Source organism: Vespa velutina, chromosome 21, assembly GCF_912470025.1.
Source record: "Vespa velutina chromosome 21, iVesVel2.1, whole genome shotgun sequence".
Classification (NCBI taxonomy): Eukaryota; Metazoa; Arthropoda; class Insecta; order Hymenoptera; family Vespidae; genus Vespa; species Vespa velutina.
Window position 1 is genome coordinate 627,144 of NC_062208.1, and position 20,769 is coordinate 647,912.

Sequence of the window (20,769 nt, forward strand, 5' to 3'; positions counted from 1 at the left end):
TTTCTTCTTTTCTTTTTTATTTTTATTTTCTTCCTCATCTTCTTCTTCTTCCTCCTCCTCCTCCTCCTCCACCTCCTCATTCTCCTCCTCTTCTTCTTCTTCTTCATTTAGCCGAAGACATTAATATATCTCGCCTTGATTTTCAACGTTAGCTACATAGAGATGAGAATTACTCCCACGTTATCGAACTCTTGAGAATCATGTTGTCCGAGAGTCGAAAGGTAAAAAGGGGGTGGAGAGGGTTGTGGGGTGTTAAGGAGGTGGAGGTGGAAGAGGAGGAGGAGGAGGAGGTAAGGAAGAATCGAGATCCGCGAGATCCGGTTCCTACGATCCTTCGTACCAGCCGGCATTCTAAAAGGGTTTTGCCGTTCCAGTTTTCTGTTTCGTTATAGACGTCGTCCTGATCGTCGGTAGTTGTCGTCGTTCTCGTCCTCGTCCTCGTTGGTTCTCATCGTAGTCGTCGTAGTCGTAGTCGTAGTCGTAGTTGTCGTTGGTCCTCGAGTCCTTTCCACGTAAGAACCCCGTTGACGGAGGGTCCGAGGTCGAGAGAGCGTAGTGCTTCGCGACCCAAGATCGAATGTGCGATCGAGTGTGTAAGTGCGAGAGCAGGCCACCAGCAAAGCCTCGGACCACCTCGGCCGTTTTGCCCTCCACCGGACCCTCTCTCTCTCTCTCTCTCTCTCTCTCTCTCTCTCTCTCTCTCTTTCTTTCTCCCCTCTCGGCACAGAGAGAACAACTGCCTCAATCCCGACGACCAAGATCAAAAAGAGAGTTTGAGCCAGGTCTCGACGACCGCCGCGGAAAGAATGCGTGGGCCGGACATAATGATTCGGACTTTGTCGGCTGCTGCCAGCCGTACCGATGATCCTCTTCGAAACTTTGACCAATCCTTCCTCCCGCCATTTTCTTTTTTTATTTTTTATTCTTTGTTTTTTGTTTTTTTATTTATCTTTTATTTTTATTTTCTTCTCTTTTTTTTTTTTTATCCTATTTCTCGTTCCTCTTCTCATTTCTCTTTAATCTTTTCACTTCGATTTCTTACTCAAATTCGAATTTGTATGGCGCCCTTCCGTCGTTATAATGATCTATGATCATTAGAACGTATTATACTTTCTCTTTTACATTTCTGTTTTGTTTTTTCTTTTTTGTATTTTTTCTTTTTTTTTCGTTTTGTTTTTCTATTTTACTTTAATTATAATAACGATATGGCATCACGATTAAATGAATGCGATGATTTCGTATTACCTTTCTGTTTTTGTTTCGTTTCTTTTTTCAAGTGCATATCTTGCAGTTTATAGACATTATGTTTTCAATGTTACATGTGTAATTATGTGTAACTCGTTGTTAAGTTGTAACGGTTAAACGTTTTTTATTTCTATCTTTTAATGCGAATTAATTTTCTTTCTTATTTTTGACATTAAATAATGATAAGAAATAATTAAATGATGATAAAAATAATGAATGTAAATATTTCTGAGAATGAATTTTGTTCATGATTCAATAGGATTTATTTATAAGTATTACACTTGAAAATAATTTTATTAAATAAAAATTTATAATTTGTACGTCTTTTGATAATATATGCATTGCGTTGAAGTAATATCGATGTTTTCAAAATTTTTTATATTTGAATAACCAACACTAATGTATATTTTTTACTTGGACTTTTTTAATCAAGTACTTTTAATAATAATAATATTTAATCTATTATATTTTACTGGAATACTATATTACGTTTTAATATATCTATGCTATATAAATATAGTTTTATATAATATTTATATAATATAAATAATATACTATTTATGTACTATACATATATACATATATATATGAGTAGTATATTACGATATACTAATATACTCTCTATGCTACTAAACATAATTCTTTATTCAGATATAAAATTTTAAAATTGCGAAAATTCCGAAATAAATATTTGATCAATTTAACAATTCTAAAAAAAAAAAAAAAAAAATCTCTTGAAATGAAATATTTAACATAAAAAAAAAAAAAAAAAAAAAAAAAAGGAAAAGAAAAACAGAAAACAATTATCTACTGAAATACAATTAATATTAAGATGTTTAATCAGCAATATATTAATTTCATCTTATTCGGCTATTATTATTTTTTTTTTTTTCAAAGGATATATTACATACACACGATTAGATTCCATTCTAAACTGTATCGGTTTACCTAAGATCAATTATCGAGACAGACTCTGACGAGATGGTCGCCTCGATCTTCGCCATTGTTCTCTTTCTCGTTGTTTCTCGACTAACCGGCACTCGATAAATACCTCGAAGATGTAGGCGGCGATCGTGCTCGACTCGTAAGATCAACAGGAATCTTCGCAGTATTACAGGAAAGGAAACTCGAAATGTTTTCTACTTTGCATCGAAAGCCATCTTCTACGATGTATCGAGCTTCTAAATACGTATCTACCAATTGTACTCTATTATTTTTTTTTTTTTTTTTTTTTATTCCATGAAAGAGAATTCGTTTAGTTCGATCGAAATGAACATTCTGCAAAGAGCTACTTCGAATATTTTCTTTCGATCGTTTAAATTAGTTGTTAGTACATTAGTACGTTAATAGACGAGTATTCGAGTATTCGAATAGATACTCGAATTAATGAAAAATATTTAGATTATTTGCAGATAATTACATCAGATATTTACAAACGTTTATTCGATTTAATTTGATATTACGTATATCGTTACCTTTGTCTTACAAAGTATTTTAAAACGATTCGAATTTTTTTATCTAACAAGAATAACAAAAAAGTAAGAAAGAAAGAAAGAAATAGAATAGAAAAAGAATTTTTTAGAGCGTTTGATATTAGTTACAATCCGTTACAATTAATGCGAGTCTATTCTTTCAAGTATACAAGTATTAAAGTTTAAAAGTAATCGATTATTTCAAAATCATTTTTGTAATCGATTAACGAATGTAATCGTAGTAATTGTAATTATTAAATTGTAAATTAATCATCGTTAAGATAAATCAACGATCATTATTACTTTTGTAATTTGCAATATATTAATCAATGATTTTCATATCATTTGTTGATTAATTGAATTTTTCATTTTATAATTCATTAAGAATTTTTTTATTATAAATAATTTATATTTCATTAGGATCGGTAATGCATATTTGTACAATGAAAATTATAAAAATTATGTTCTATGCGTATGATTAAAAAATTCTTCATACCGCTTTAATTACACTTACGATTTAATACAACTTGACGTTATTATTTATTAATATATGTAATATATGAAACATTACATTCTCTGGTATGAACGACAACAAAATTGAAATATTCTCGATTAAAATCCATTGTGACAAATATAAAAGAAGAAAATAAAAATGTCATAATCAAAAATGTAATCACAGTAAATAAATAATTTGTCAGAACTATGTTCTAAACATATGTAAATAATAAATATATACTTTCAATAAAATATTAACAATATCATTTTTAGAAATAAATTAAACGTGTAATTATTACATGATTAATGATTATTAAATTAATCGTGATCTTTGATTACATGACTTTAATTACTTCTTTTATTTATCCATCAATCATTCATAATTAATAGCCTGATTATTTCTTTTTTTTTTTTTTTAATTTTTACATTAATTATGAACTTATATCATCAATCAGATTACATTTTATCGAACTTTGTCATCTATCGAGTAAAACAATCAATGTTCTATATCTAGAAATAGAACTCGAGTAGAAGGATTTATTTTGACGTAGTTGTTCTATTTTAAATCTAGTTTTGAAGTAAATTTATTGAAAATTTTGTTAGATCGAATTTTTTAAAAATGGACCACCAGCGACAAACAATTTTAAAAGCTATTCAAAAGAAGCTGCGAATTAAAGACGTAACCGAGCAGACAATTTTACGAATATTCGTTCGAAACATTCTCTCTTTTTCTATGTCTTCGTGGGGTGAGGTCACATTAGCCTAATCGTTCGAAGACGGTCCGCCACAAATAAATTGGCTTATTTGCATGAGAATTAAGAAATCCCTTGTGGAATCCGTAAGCTTCGCAATCTATCGTTTTACGCATCTATAGTCAAAAAGAAAAAAGAGAAAGAAAATGAAAAAGAATAAAAAGAAAATGAAAAGAAATAAAAACAAAAAAAAAAAAAAGAAAAAAATCCAACTGTTCGAAAATTTGAATTTTTATTCATTAAATTGTAACTTTCATTAAATCTGTAAATTTTTCTAAGGAACAGGAATTATTTTTAGTTGTGAATTATCATTACTGTTGTGATAAAAAAAATAAAAAAAAAAAATAAAAAAAGGATAGAAAAACATAATCTAATTATTAGAAAATTTCGAACGTGTATCAAAAATTCGTATTATCGAAATCTATCCATTATCGATAATTTTTAATGATTCATTTTTTCTTTGTTTCCTTTCTTGACAAATTTTGTATCTTTTGATTTAATGAATTTTTATCCATTAAATTTTAACATATACGTACATGCATATATTTTAATTATGTTTCATTGTAACGAACGAGAATTATTTTTAGTTGTGAATTATTATTACTATAGTGATTAAAAAAAAAAAAAAAAGTAAAGCCTAACAATCCAAAAATTTCGAACGTGCGCCGAAAATATGTATTTTCCAAATTTCTACGTTATCTGGATTTTCTTAATGAATCTTTCCTTTCCTTTTCTTTTCTTTCATTTTTTAAACTTTTGTATCTTGTAATTTGTCAAATTTTTATTTTAACGATAGAAATTATTTTTACCCTGATGAAGTATTAATAACGTTAATAACGTTGCGATTAAAAAAAAAAAAAAAAAAGAGAAAAAAACAAAAGAAAAGAAAAAGGAACAGAAAGAAAAAAAAACGTAAAAAAGAGAAAAAAAATTGAATGAGATATAATCGATAAATATAATACAAGTATGTCGGTATTTTGATAGAAAGGAAAAGTAAAATGAAGGTTTATAAAAGTCGAACGGGAATTGTAAGATTCGAACTACTCGTAAATCTAAACGAGCGGTGGACTAATGTATGCGTTAAATTAGACGATCCTTATCCAACCACAAAATCTTCGTGCGTTTTATGCGAGACCCGTAAAGTAGTAAGAATATCTTTATTAAGTCTTAAGTCGAGGCGATTCGAGGAACGCAAAGGCGAGAAGTCGTCGAGTCGGTTTGCGTTTTCGGGGAAGCCATGATTGCGAATGTTAACTCGGCATACCTGCGAATATAATTTCGTAAAAAGTATTGCTCTGTCATATTCGTCCGTTATCTTCTCACTTTCACAAATATCCGACGTTAGGATGTTTGATCTAACGAAGTATCATCGTCTCGTCTCATTTTCAAAATGTAACGAACGTCTACTCTATAAACGAATTAAGTGTGTAAACATTAAAAATGTATATAAAAAAAAAAAAAGAAAAATAATTAAAAAATATAAACGATCGATGAATAATTTCATTGCGATACGATTAAGATTTTAGATATAATGAATACGATGATATCGAATTAATTGAAATATAATCGAATGATTCGATAATGAATAATAAAAAATGAGCAAAGAAGAAAAACGAAAAGACGATAAAAGTAAGGAGACAAAAAAAGAAATGCAGAATAAGAAAATTCATGATCGATTAAAATTTTAAGATATTTAATTATTTTATAATCTTATGTTTAATTAATATTAAGAGGTATTCAAAAGTAAGAAAAATTATTTAAATAGAAAATGTTTCTTAAATTTAAAAAAAAGAAAAAAAGAAATATTTAAAGGTAAAAATTTAACAATAACATAAATATAATGTATGAATAGTTAATTAATGTATATATTTAAATTATAGAATATATTTATTAATAAATTATTATTATTTGTATATGTTAATAATGAATGTAAGAGAATGAGATAAAATAAAATGGAATAATAAAAGGATTGTAAAAATACAAAAGAAAAAAAAATGAAATAAAGTAAAATACATGAATAAAGTGATAACTAATGAAACAATATATGTAGAATAATGAAATATAATAACAGATGATAAAAAAAATGATAAAAAAGAACAAAAAGATATTATATAAGAAAAAAAAAAAGATTTGAAATATTCATAAAAATAACGAGTAAAAAGAAAAAAAAAAGAAATACTAAAAAATAATGAAAAGGTCAAGGTGTTGCGAGAGTAAAAGTTAAGTATTAAGATAATGTCTGCAAAAAAAAAAAAAAAAAAAAAAAAAAAAAAAAAAAAAAAAAACAAATAAAAAAAATAGTAAAATCAATTACAGCAGGTAAAAGGAATAACAAAAAAATGACCATGAACTTTAAAAATATGTTCAACAAATAATAAAGAAGAGATAAAAGCGAAAAAAGAAAAAAGAGAAAGATTAAAAATTTCCAGAATAATAAATAACAAATAATAATACAAATAAAATAAATTAACATAATAAAATTGAACATTATCTATCGACGGATAAAAATATTCTACCAATTATATTCCGGATAAACTTCTATGTATAAATAAATCGATCTTAATTTGTTACAAATTAAGATCGATCTGACATGTAAACATTTTAAAGGTCATGATTAAAAAAAAGAAAAAAAAAGAATAAAAAAATAAAAAAAAATAAAAAGAACTAAAACAAAAATTTTTTTTTAATTAAAAATAAAAATAGTCGAAAATATTCTAACAATTATATTTCGGATAAACTTTTATGTAAATGTAATCGATAATAAACAAATTATTGCCAATTAATAATAAATCGAAGATAATTTGTAACAAATAAATTGTAACAATTAATAAATAAATCGATCTTAATTTGTTACAAATTAAGATCGATCTAACACGTGGACATTTTGAAGGTCATGATTAAAAAAAAAAAAAAAAGAATAATAAAATAAAAATAAAAATAAAAATAAAAATAAAAATAAAAAAAAGAAGCAAAACAAAAATTTTTTTTTAATTAAAAATAAAAATAGTCGATTTTGCAATGAATATCACCCTCTCTCTTTCTCTCTCTCTCTCTCTCTCTCTCTCTCTCTCTCTCTCTCGGTCTCTCTCTCTCTCTCTCTCTCAGTGATATGCAAAGATAAACCGTTACTCGTGCAGTAAACTAAACGGCCACGCGCGTTCTCTTCTCGCGACTTGCTTCCGGCGACGCTAAAACGAAGAAGAAGAGACCTTTCGAAGGAGTGCGTCCGCCTTCGATCGTCAGCATGACGCTCGGGCACACGTAAGTACTTACTATAGGAACGGTTCGCTCCCTCTTATATCCCCGAAGGCACAACGATAATTTCGAGTGTTTATGAGATCCGGAGTGTTTGTAAGGAGGCGCGGTGGCCAAGGGGACGGCGCCTTTACGGTCGTTTTATGGCGGCCATTATCCCGCGGCGGATTCCCGAAACTAGAAACGAAAAAGAGCGCCTGTTGTTACCCGCCGTCAACCGAAAGATGAACGACGAGTGTAGTCTAGTTAAAGAGGAAACTTTGTGTCTACTATATCTGCTTTTCGAAATGCTTGTCAGTGAAAAGAAATAAGGAAAGAGAGAGAGAGAGAGAGAGAGAGAGAGAAAGAAAGAGAGAGAAAGTTTTCTATAAGATTTATCAATCTTACATATCGTTGTACAAGCTGATAAGAAAGACTGATAAAACTGGTTGTTATGTACATAAATATATATATATATATATATATATTATTTATAATTCAATGTCAATTCAAATTATATGTCAAATATTGACATATCTGATTTGAGAAAAATAAATAAATAAATAAAATTACATCAGAGATCATTATGGAAAGAGATAAAAGAAGAGAGGAAAAGAAACAGATAAAAAGTCGTTAACCTTTTATAACATAATCATATTATATACATACATATATATATATATATATATATATATATATATATATATATATATATAAATCTGAATAATAAAATAACATATTATAAAAATAAAAAAAGAGATGAAATAATATTATGTATATGTAAAAAAAAAAATAAAAAAATATAAAACAGAATATAGTAATAAAATAATAAATAATAAAATATAATATATATATATATATATATATATATATATATATATATATATATATACATATGAACCAGAATAATAAATTAACATATTATAAAAATAATAAAAAAGATGAAATAATATTATGTATATGTAAAAAAAAAAAATAAAAAAATATAAAATAGAATATAGTAATAAAATAATAAATAATAAAATATATTATATGCACACAATATAAATATATTATTCATATATTATTATTCATATATTCACATTTTATATACACTCATATACATATAATATATAATAATACATAATAATATAAAAATAAATAAATAAGTGTATATATATATATATATATATATATATATATATATATATATATATATATATATTAGTAGTATATATAGAAGTGTATGTGCGTGCGTGCGTGCGTACGTGTGTGTGTGTGTGTGTGTGTGTGTGTGTATCAAATTATAAATGTTTTTCAATCTCTTTTTATAATAATTTTTGATTTATTTGTAAAACGTAAAACATAAATAGAATAATACAGTACGAAAATAAAATAAGAGATAAAGTTAAATAGTAAAGAAAACAAAGAAGATAATAAAATAAAATAAAATACAGTAATAAATTAATAAATAACACAAAATATTATATATTAGGGGGACCGGAAAGTAATGTCGCTTTCTTAAATTAAATTAAAAATAAAAATATATAAACTATTAAATTAAAATAAAATTATATAAACGAATATAATTTTTAACAAGTTTTTATTTTTAATCACAATCAAATATCGACATGCGCAGAAATGACATTACTTTCTGGTCCACCTAATATATATACTATAATAAAATTTTGTATATTTCATTCGAAAGAAGAAATAAAAATAATGATCATTATAAAAAAAGATAAAAGAAAAGAAAAAGAAATAGAGATAGGAAGTCATCAACTATTACTTAATCAACACTTATAACTTTGAAGGTGAATACTCATTATGAACGTAGACAATCATATCGATGACTAATGTGTTCGTATTTTTTGGAAATCTTATTTCATTTTGTCGCCGTATATTCTGTCTTAACATTTCATTATTATTGTATTAAGTTGAAAACTATGAAACGAGCGTTTTTGTTTAGTTTTTTATTTTCATTCAATGTCATTTCTTATTAATGCAATAAGTTTCTCTATAAAATCTTTAACAATGAATATTTTTTTTTTTTAATTTAAATTAAAGTTTATTAGGTAACGTTCAAATCTTTTTCCTTTTTTTTCTGTATTTTCTTTTTTTTTTTTTTTTTTTCTTTTACATAAACAGTGATCATGCGTTTTTTATTATAATGGTTCGTTCGCAAAAATTCTTTTCTCTTTTTTCTCATTGCTTTCATATTATATAATTTAGATGTTCTTTTTTTTTCTTTTTTTTTTGTAAATTTTACTTTCCTTTTATGTCGAGTTATAATGATAATACATCAAAATCCAAGATTTTTTATATTAGATTACAAGTTGAGTTGGTAAATTGGTTATAATAATCAAATTTCATATATCATATTTCATGCTAAAAATATTACAAATAATTATAGAGAAGAGAGAGAGAGAGAGAGAGAGAGAAAGAGAGAATCATTAATTTCGTATAACATCAAATAATTTCGAAATTTTTTATTTTTTAAATATTATTTCAATTTGTAAGAGAATCGCTCTTTCATATATTAAATAATTTGTTTGTGAAAATTTTCAATTCTTAATTCACGAATCAGAATCTGTATTATTAAAATTTCTTTTGAAATGATAGATGGAGATTTTTTAATTTGAATATCGACTATTTATTATTTCTTTGTTATATCAATAAATAAGAAAATAATTAAATAATATAAAAATAATTAAAATTTGTACATACAATAATTATCTTCTGATTCACGATGGTTATGCAATAATTTTATTTCCTTTTTTTTCTGTTTATTTCTTTTCTTTGGTAATGTAATTACATATCACACTTTTTTTTTGGGCACGTTAAGATATAACGATGACATCAAGTATTTTTTATAAGATTTTTGTTTCCTTATTTGTTCTGTAATATTATAATCACGAAATATAAAAACTACACACACACACACACACGTATAGACAAACAGACACATAAACACATATATATGTATACTAGATATTCAAAATAAAATGATACAAACTTTTCTCTTGGAAATATTTTCGATTTTAAATATCTTAGAAAATTAAAAATGGATATAAAAAATTTTAGAGAAAATTTACTTGTTTTTCTTTTTTTCTTTTTCTTTTTTTTTTTTTTTTTTGTAAAATATTACCACTAAAAAGAAATGTAAATTCTTATTCGAAAAAGAATTTCACTAAATAAAAACAATATAAATTTCGTAACCAGTTAACAAATAAATTTTATAATATTTATTCTATCTTGAAATTAGATAACTCTTGTTTAAACGAAGTTTATTTGAAAAAATTGTCATGTTACCAAGATAAATATTCCTAATACTTTATTTTGAATATTATGAATTTGATAATGAAGGAGATATATAAAATATATATATATATATATAAAATAAAAAAGAAATTGGAAAAACCAATTTAAGATTACATATTCGTTCGACATCGTATAAATATTGTCGACAGTAATATGAAATCTATAAATAAATCCTTATCAGAGGAAAGAGGCAATACGTTAAAAAGAATTATCGATAGTAAGACGAAATCTATACATAAATCCTTATCGGAGGAGAAAATACTACATTAATAGAAACTTAAAGAAACTGTATTCTATAAATTGAATCCATGTTTAATATGAATATATATATATATATATATATATATATATATATATATATATATATACACATATATAGTATATATATACATAAATATTTTTTTATGAAACGAAACGATTGTTAACTTTGATGGTCATATATAACGCTCAATATAATATTTTTAATATAATTTATATAATATAAATAAATTAATATATACATAATATATATAAATAAATATAAAATATAATATATGCATATATATAAGTAAAAATTGTTAATTAATTATTCCCAGTTTCAAAAATTCAATTGCTTCATTTACTTTGTTATTATACAATCATTTGTTCAATAAAAAAAAAAAAAAAAAAAACAGATATAAATTAATTCTTCCTATTCAAAATTTAATCGCTCGATATATTCGATTATAGAATTAATACAATTCTGCGATCATTTGTATAAATATCGTATATATAAAAAAAAAAAATTGTGCTGAACGTGTAGATATTTAAAACATTTTACGAGAAATAACGATCCGGTTAATTTTACGATCCGTTATTAAAGAAGAGTGTCCTGGAATTTATCAGAGCTCGTAAAAAAGAGGCGTCTTGGCGAACTCGAGTAGCATCAGAGAAAGAAAAGAGGCACTCGAGCAGAGGACCAGATTACGCCTGATCTTGAGATGGGAATAAAGAACGTAACATAAACGAGAGCGAAATACTTTTTCTTTCCTTCCCCATCCTCATCCTTTTCCTCCTCCTCCTCCTCCTCCTCCTCCTCCTCCTTCTCCTCCTCTTTGTTCCTCTTCCACCATTCCAACCTACTTCCTAATTTTTTGTTTTGTCGTGCGTTCGATAACGCTAATTAGGCACAGCGAAACACGTATCTTATTAGTCGAGATTCGTCTTTTTGTTTTTATTTTTATTTCGTTCTTAACTTTTTTTTTTTTTTCTTATCTTTTCTTCTTTTTTTTTCTTTTCCTTTCCCTTTTTTTTTTTTTTTTTTTTTTTTTTTTTTTTTTTTGTTGATTTATCTCTACTACTTAAACATATACTTCATCGCGAGCGGAAGTTTCTCGGCACAATTCTCGCGCTGTTAGAGATCTTCCATTAGTTGGTTCGCTCGTTTCATGACAAACATGACCTTGGATCTCTAACGAGATCGTTAATACAGACTCAGGAGGACGAACTGAAGATACAGATAGAGATAGATAGATAGATAGAAAGAGAGAGAGAGAGAGAGAGAGAGAGAGAGAGCGAGAGAGAAAGAGAGAAATGATTCTAAACGATCTTTCAAATACATGAAACAAGTGTGCCATGTAACCATTTGTCTAATTTTGAATCAAAGTTATTTAAACGAAATTTCTAAATCGTCCTTTCATTTTTTTGCTTCTCCTTTTTTTTTTTTTCTTTTTTCAATCAACAAAAACTTTCTCACTCGTTTTTACCACGACAAAATAATAATTACAATTATAATAATAGAAAATAAAATTTATAATAAAAAAAAAAAAAATAAAATAAAATAAAATAAAATAAAAATTATAATAATAATATAACAAAATAATAATACTAATAATTTATCGGAGTTATCGTGCATCGGGTTATTTTGATAAATGAGTCATAATCGTGATCGTAAAGGTGACAAAAAGAAAGCGGACAGGAGATGTCGTAAACTCTGTCGTAATTTATAATTTATTTTAACACATGTATAAAGACGCATGCGTATGCATATGGATGTTGTGTCCAAGAAGAAAAAAAGAAAAGAAAAAAAAAGAAAAAAAAAATGAAAAAAAGAAAGAAACCAAAAAAAAAAAAAAAAAGGTAAAAGCAAGCAGTAAAGTTTGAGTCGAAATAGTCGAGGAAGGTCCTGAATGGTGGCTACTCTTATTAGACGCTTTTATGTTTATTACATTCTACGGGGCTACGAAAAGAATCGAATAAGCTGTCGCCTCGTCTAAAAAGGAGTTAACGATCTTCGATAAATCCAGGAAAGGGTCTTCCACACCTTTTTTTATTTTTTTCTTTTCTTTTTTTTTCAGGATCGATCGTTTTCACAAAAACGAGAAAGGTTCCGATGGTTTCAGAAAGAGAAAGCTTTGCTTACGTATATGAATAGGGGAAGGGGGACTATAGTAGGACTGTAGGGATGAGAGAGAGAGAGAGAGAGAGAGAGAGAGAGAGAGAGGGGAATGAAGTAGAGAAAGAACGTTGTTGAGGAAAGGAGGCTAAACACAGGTTCGAAAAGCAGATACGAATTATCTACGATTCCCAATCCTCCTTATCCTCCTCCTCCTCCTCCTCCTCATCATCATCATACTCCTCTTTCTCTTGATACTCCTTCTTCTTCTTCTTCTTCTTCTCCTCCTCCTTCATCTACTTCTTCTTCTCAAACTCCTTCTCCATTGCTCCATGGAGGGGCCGTGAGGAGGAAAGGCGGTCTCTTTGATCTTCTTTTTCGTTCGTTTTTTTTCCAGTTAGCTTGGGAAAATGATCGAAATCCTTTCACCCTTTAAGTTCTCCCCTACCTTAGCTTTGTCATTCTTTTCTGTCAAAAGAACTCTCTATCTCTCTTTCTCTCTCTCTCTCTCTCTCTCTCTCTATCTATCTCTATCTCTATCTCTATCTCTATCTCTATCTCTATCTCAATCTATCTATCTATCTATCTCTTTCTATATATTATTTTTTCTTGGATCTTAAATGTCTCTATCAATAGTAAGTTGAGTTTATGTGTTTGAGAGTAAAATTAGATTGCGATATAATAAAATGAAACTATGGTATAAAATTCAGAAATGTTTAGGTGTAGTTGATAATGTGATGGGAATGTTGATTTTTGAAATATAATGTAAAATATTCGATATAAAAAGAATATAAGTAATAAAGTAATTTTTTGTATTTTATATTTTCATTTTTTATTAAATTTTTTATTAATTTTATATTTGATATTTTGTTTAATTATAATTAATATTAACATAATTATTAATTAAATATAGATAATAGTTAAATAAATAAATATATATAAATTTAAATATGAAGGTATAATATATGTGTGTGTGTGTGTATGTGTGAAAAAAATTTTTTATATAAAAATTTTATATCGTTACTTTTTTATATTTTATATTTAAATAAGGAATGCTGTACGACTTATTTTTTAATGAAAATTTCGATATTATTATTTCGTTATTATAGCTGGTCTAATATTTTGTCCTTTCCATTACCTCTCTCATTCTTCACCTTTGTCATTCTTTTCTGTAAGATGGACTGTTTTCTTCTTTTTTTCTCTTTCTCTATTTCACTTTTTCTTTGAACTAAATGTCTCTATCAATAGGAGATTAAATTTGTGAGTTTAGGAGTCACATTAAATTGCGATCTAATAAAATGAAACTATAATATAAAATTCACAGATTTCGAGATATTATATATATAATTAAATTTTATATTTAATATTTTCTTTATTATAAATAAATATAAACAAATAAAAATAAAAAAAAATATATAAATATGAAAAAAAAAGATACATATACCTTTTTTAAATAAAGATTTTACATTGTTATTTTTTATATTTTCTATTTAAATAAATTGCGTAGTATTCGTGTAAAAAAAAAAAAAAAAAGAATCATTTCTTCTGATCTGGAATATTCGTCAGACCATTTTGAATGATTTATACGATTAATCGATACATGAAACTCTTAAATTAATCAAAGTACGACTGAAATAATTTGATAAAAAGAATCGACCAATTATTTTGTAATTCAATATAACATCCCCATACGTTCATCGGATTATACTGAATATATTATAAATTTCTCGACGTACCATTTAGCAGAAATTTTATTATTGCACAGAGGTCAGCGATATATATATATATATATATATATATATATATATATATATATATATATATATATATGCTGAAATATCCACGAGAATGAAAAAAAAAATTTGTTTATCATTCACGAAATGTGTATCACTGTTCTATTTTTCTCAATATTACCTGGAAAATTCTGCTGTTAATATAATTTGTAATTATTACATCCGGTATAATCTAGTAACATTTTTCATTATTTATCTAGGTATTTTATCGATTACCATAATATCCGATCGATTAAATAACAACTCTATGCTTGATCTAGTCCATCAAATCTTTATAAAATAAAAATTTTTATTCATTCAAAAAATTAAATAATATTACGAATAGATATTTTCGAGATACGTACAATTTTCCCATTTTTTTTTTCTTGATTTGTTTTTTCGTAAAACCACCAAGCATATTCTATATATGTTTAAAAATTAAGGAAAAAGAATGTTATAAACGAATTTGTGCCATTTTCACAAATATATTTTTCTACTTTCGACATCGATTAAATCTATTATTGAAGTTTAAAAGAAGCAAAAAAAAAAAGAATGGATCATCACTTCCCGATTTATCCTTAAATATGACTGTTATTAATGATTGATTTACATTGTTAAAACAGAGACCATCCTATAAGATGATAGATTAAATCGATATTATATAATAAATTTAATTTATTATCTCTTTATATTTTTTATAATTGACGATATATAATTTTTATTTCTATTATTTGCGACCGTAGAATAGAATTTCGAAAGTGTAATTTTTGACATCGTCATTTGCCAAAAGGAACGATTCAAACGAGAAAATCTATGTCATATATAATTGATTTATTTTTAATAAATAAATCCTGAGAGTGAGTATAGGGGGTAGGAAGTAAGTCCTGAAAGATTTGCAATACCACGGGCACCTTGAAGGCTAAATCCGTCAGTGTTAATATATATATATATATATATATCAAAATGAGCCAATTCATGAATTTACTTATTATCTCAAATTTCTCATTGATATATTTAAATATTGATAACAATATTAATAGCAAAAAAGAAAGACACGAATTTGCTATTTCTCAAATGATAACAGAATATTATCGGGAAAAGAGATAACACTCAATACCGAGAAACTTACGGAGTAAACAACATAAAAGATTACCATAATCGATACGCATTCATTTACGATTAAACATAATATTATCTCATAATACAAAAATATTTTGAAGAAAAAGATAATTGTAATAGAATCGTTAAGATTTATCGTAGATCTAGTAAATTTGTTTATTGAATGTATATATACATAGATACATACATACATACGTACATATACGGATGTAAATACGTGAGGATGATATCAATCGGGCAGTTGACCTTGAATATCTCCGTATGTCTGTCTGAATAGACTAACAAGAAGCTTTCATGGCCGTCATATTAACAATTCACGTGTTCGAATTAATCGAAGGTCAACAAAAAATAATTATGAAATAAATTGTCAATTAGCATTATTTTAATCTTTTTTCCTTTCTTTTTCTTTTTGCTTTTTTAAGTATTTAATTTATTTAACCAAATACACGTTGTCATAACTTGAAAATTGAAGTAAAAATGTATGGTCCGTTTGCAAGAAATATATGTACATAAGTTTTTAAGCTAAGAACGAAGAAGTATTGAATATTATATCTTACATTCGTTGTTGATTATTAAAAAAAAAGAGAAAAAAACAAAGAAAAAAAATATGGATAGATTTTTTTTTCTTCCTGCGTTTATTTAACAAGACGCATGCCTCGAGCAAACAAAGTCTGTTGAATGACTGATTATTTTCCTCAAAAAATGATTCACTCACTTCACACACTTCGTTTGGAGAAGTCGATTTAATCGCAGACATAGGCTTTATGTAACATTTTTAAAATTGTAGATAATATCTAGGATATAGACAAAGTAGCTTCAATCATTTTCAAACGCTTTATAGAATATCGATTATGATTATTAATTTAAGTAAAGATCTATGTATTTCCTCACTATGATTATAAACGAGGAAGAATTCTTTGAATTAATTAATTTTTTTCATTTTTTTTTTTTTTTTTTTTTTTTTTTTTTACAATTTCCAAGAAAAAAAGATAAATATCTTATCCTCAAGTTTCGAAATAAAAATAACAAATAATGATTCTACGACATTGTTTCACGATACCGAGGAAAAATTCATTATATCAGTCGTTAATTAAAGTTTCCTGTGGTTTTTCATCTTATTCATTTCTTTTTTTTTTTTTACTTTTTTATTTACCGAGCAACTTATTATATAGACTGTTGAAACGTTAAACGAGTAAAAACGTATAACAAATTCTATTGAAAAAAAAGTCATTTTAATTACAATCGTTAATTAATGTTCCCTGTATATTTTCTTTTTTTTATCTTTTATTTTTTATTTTCGCTTTTTTTTTTTTTTTTTTTTTTTTTTTTTTTTTTTTTTTTGTTTTTAACCGATCAACCAATTACACAGAAACATTAGACAATACATAAAAATAATAAAGAACTTCTGATCCTCAAGATTCAAGGCCACGATCATAGCATAATCATTAATTTATTAAACGTAAATAATCGATCCACAATTTATTTGATAATTTTTCATATGTCTTGGGAATGGGGGGGGGGGGGGATCGGGAATAGGGGGACATGGGGAAAGGAAGGAAAAAAAATAGCTTTATATATAATGAAAGATATTGACATTTCAAAGAAATCATAAATCTTGATTTATACGATATGTCAAATGTATTCATTAATTATGGTATTATATTATATGGTATCTATAATCCTATATTATCTTTTTCAAGGTTTTGGATTTAAAATAATATCAAATTTATTCTCATATATTCACACGTCAATATTATACATACATATATTTATATATATATATAAATATAATAAAATTTATTAATATTTATAAATAATATTAATCTATTAATAAATATATTATATAATTTTAAATATATACATATATTAATTAATTATTTATACATTATATTTATGTTATTATTAAATTCTTATACATAAATATCTATTTCTTTTAAAAAATTTAATAAATATTTCTTTTGAAATAATTTTTCTTACTTTTAATTACGTTGAATATTAATTAATTTAGATTTTAAAATAACTAAATATTAAAATAAATTTTAATTTTAAATAAATATTAATTATTTATCAGTTATAATTTATAAAGTAATTACCTATCTACATTATTAGTTATAATAAGAATAATTATAAAAACTTATTTATATATGATAATATATGACATATCTAAAATTATTTATTTATTATGATAATAATTATTTTTACTTTATTTAAATTCTTACTTAATATTCGATTACGTAATATAATATATGACATATCTTAAATTATTTATTTATTAGAAGAATAATTACTTTGTTATACCATAATATATATATATATATATATATATATATATATATATATATATATATATATATATATATATATATAAAATATTGAATGTAGATAGAACAAGGAAAAAGTTTCTAATGCATGTATGATAGTCATTGTTCAACAAATGATTGATAAAACAAATGTGTGATTCTCCCACTTTTATTCTATTCGTGTTGTCTCTCCTTTTAACACACACATATATACAGACAATACACAGCTACAAACACATATTTATGTCCCTCCTCTTCGTTTCTCCTTCTCGTACGTAATAAGAGACGGTTCGAAAGTATAAAAGATACGGGCTGGACGACGAACGACCACGAGTTTTCATTATATTCTCGATCATGACGAAACTCAGTGACATTCGTTCTACTCTCTGCGTGAGATTCGCGTTATTGTTATTCGTTAGTATCGTTTCAATTGACGCGAAAAAGGAATGCAATCGCGACAGTTGTCCCGGACCATTGAAATATTATAAAGATTTGAATTGCAAGGCAATTTACGAGAACGAAGGAGATTGCTGTGCCATTCGTTATGACTGTGATCATTTAAAATCGAGATCTAAGGACAAGTGTTATGTTAACGGACACGAATATTCGGTCGGTGAACAACTGAAGGAAGAGGATGCAAATCCTTGTGACATTGGTTGTGTTTGTCGCAAAGGAGTAGACGATATAGCATCTTTCGTATGTGCAGTAGTCGATTGTTTCCATGGTCCGGTAAATCCAAATTGTTATTACAAAAATTCACCGGACAAATGTTGTCCCGGGCCGGAAGTTTGTCCGGATAATATAAAAGACAGAGCGACCTGTGAGGTCGACGGTAAATTGTATTACGACGGTGATTACTTCACCGTTGAATCTGATCCCGATTTAAATTGTAACTGTTTACCCGGTTACGAAGGTAAAAACGTTGAACCGTTTTGCAAGAAACCAAATCATCCATACTGCAGTCCAGACTTTCGTAACGCTGATCAGATTTTTAATAATTGTGCACCGGTTTATTATAACAATCAACCTCCTCAAACGAGCTGTAATCTTTCGTCGAGATGTCAGAATGCCAATGACACTGTCATTCATAATCACGAGGAAGGAAAACATGCAGGAGTAAACGAGGATGATAATATGACGTGTAAATTTGGCAATTTGATAATGCATTTAGGGGACGAATTGAGCAAAACTGACAATTCATTCACATGTATGAAATGTTTATGCGAGGTACCACCAATACCAACGTGTCAACATCTTCCATCCGAAAAATGTAAATAACGAGGAAACGTTTTACTTGATATAATTATACGATGAAAATATGTATAATCAATATTCTCTAATCCTTTTGGATTTAAACGATGATTCACTAGCAAACCCCCTTTTCTCTTTCCCTTTCTTCATATTTCTTTATTACTACCACTACTAAAAAAAAAAAAAAAGAAAAAAAAAAAAAAGAAATTAAAATATAAAGTAAACAAGTGTATCATGTATATAATAATACATATATAATAAAATTATATATATAGAGTATATCTGTATGCTGTTTGACAAATTACATAGTAAATAAAAAAAATGTATTAATCGGTATTCGCGAAGTATATATATATATATATATATATATATATATATATATATATATATATATATGTATATACTTATACATATATATATTAAAAATTAATTGATCATAAATTTTTATTCTTTATTCTATATCGAAATAATTGTATGCGTATTGATTTTAGTTTATTTATCGAAAAGAAAAGGACGATATGCTTTTATTTTCAGTAACAAACATTACCGCATATATATATATATATATATATTTGTATAATAATTTCTCGAGATGTGAGAATTAAAAAAAAAAAGAAAAAAAAGAAAAATAAAATGTTTCTTGCAAATATTCGTTCGTATAATTTCTTGTAAAAAAATAATATTCAATTTTTTCTCGAAGGATAGAGTGTATATCAGAGCACACAGTTTTATTATCAAATTAAATTTTTCGATATTTGTCAAGAATTTGGAAAAAAGAAAAAAGAAAAGGAAAGGAAAAAAAATGTCGATACTTCACGAACATTTTTCATTTTATTAAATTAAATATATATATCGAAAGCTAATGAAGAAAAAAGAAAAAAAGAAAGAACAGTCAGTTCTATTTATTTGATCAATATTTTTATCGATCAATAGTAAATGTTTTATAAAATAAATGATCAATACATTACATATCGATTACTATTGACGAGTATAAATAATTTTAAACGTCATAATCGTATCAGGAACTTATATATTACGTACTAACAGATTAGTGCAATTGCAAAAAGTTTATTTTTAAATTACTTTTATTATACGTCTTTAGAAATATCATTATCGATAAATAGCAATAAAAAAACCACACACATACACAAACACACACAAACACACACACAAAAGCGTTTAATTCGAAAGAAAAAAAAAATTCTCTTTCACACGTATTTATGCAAAATTTTACGTGATCTTTTGAATTTCCGTATTTCGGATGTATTTTTGTGTTTTTTTTTTTTTTTCTTTTCTAAAAATGAATTCCCTCGTAAGCATATATAAATAGATAAACTGAAGAATAAAAAAGGAAACGCAAGATCTTCAATGAATTTCACAGACTTTTTAAAACTCGCAGAAGAATGTTCTCGCCATTCGCTATTTTGCAATCGAGCGAGTAGCACGTTTCTTTCTCGCGCGAAACGATGCATATCT

The 20,769-nt window shown here is 26.0% G+C and overlaps 2 protein-coding genes across 5 annotated transcripts in view; one reads left to right on the plus strand and one right to left on the minus strand.

Annotated features, from left to right (window-relative positions):
• LOC124956340 overlaps positions 1–20,769 on the minus strand; it is a 154,449-nt gene that overhangs the window by 112,583 nt on the left and 21,097 nt on the right. Inside the window, exon 1 of one of the 4 annotated variants that reach the window (XM_047512035.1) lies at positions 7,238–7,571. The exons of the other annotated variants lie outside the window; for them this stretch is intronic. The gene's annotated coding sequence lies outside the window, so the exon portion shown is untranslated. Of the gene's footprint in view, positions 1–7,237; positions 7,572–20,769 lie in introns of those variants that run through there. 4 annotated transcript variants of the gene reach the window in all.
• On the plus strand, positions 18,354–19,542 carry LOC124956341. The gene has a single exon (XM_047512037.1). It carries the CDS (start codon positions 18,397–18,399, stop codon positions 19,318–19,320), a length of 924 nt encoding a protein of 307 aa, XP_047367993.1. The 5' UTR covers positions 18,354–18,396; the 3' UTR covers positions 19,321–19,542.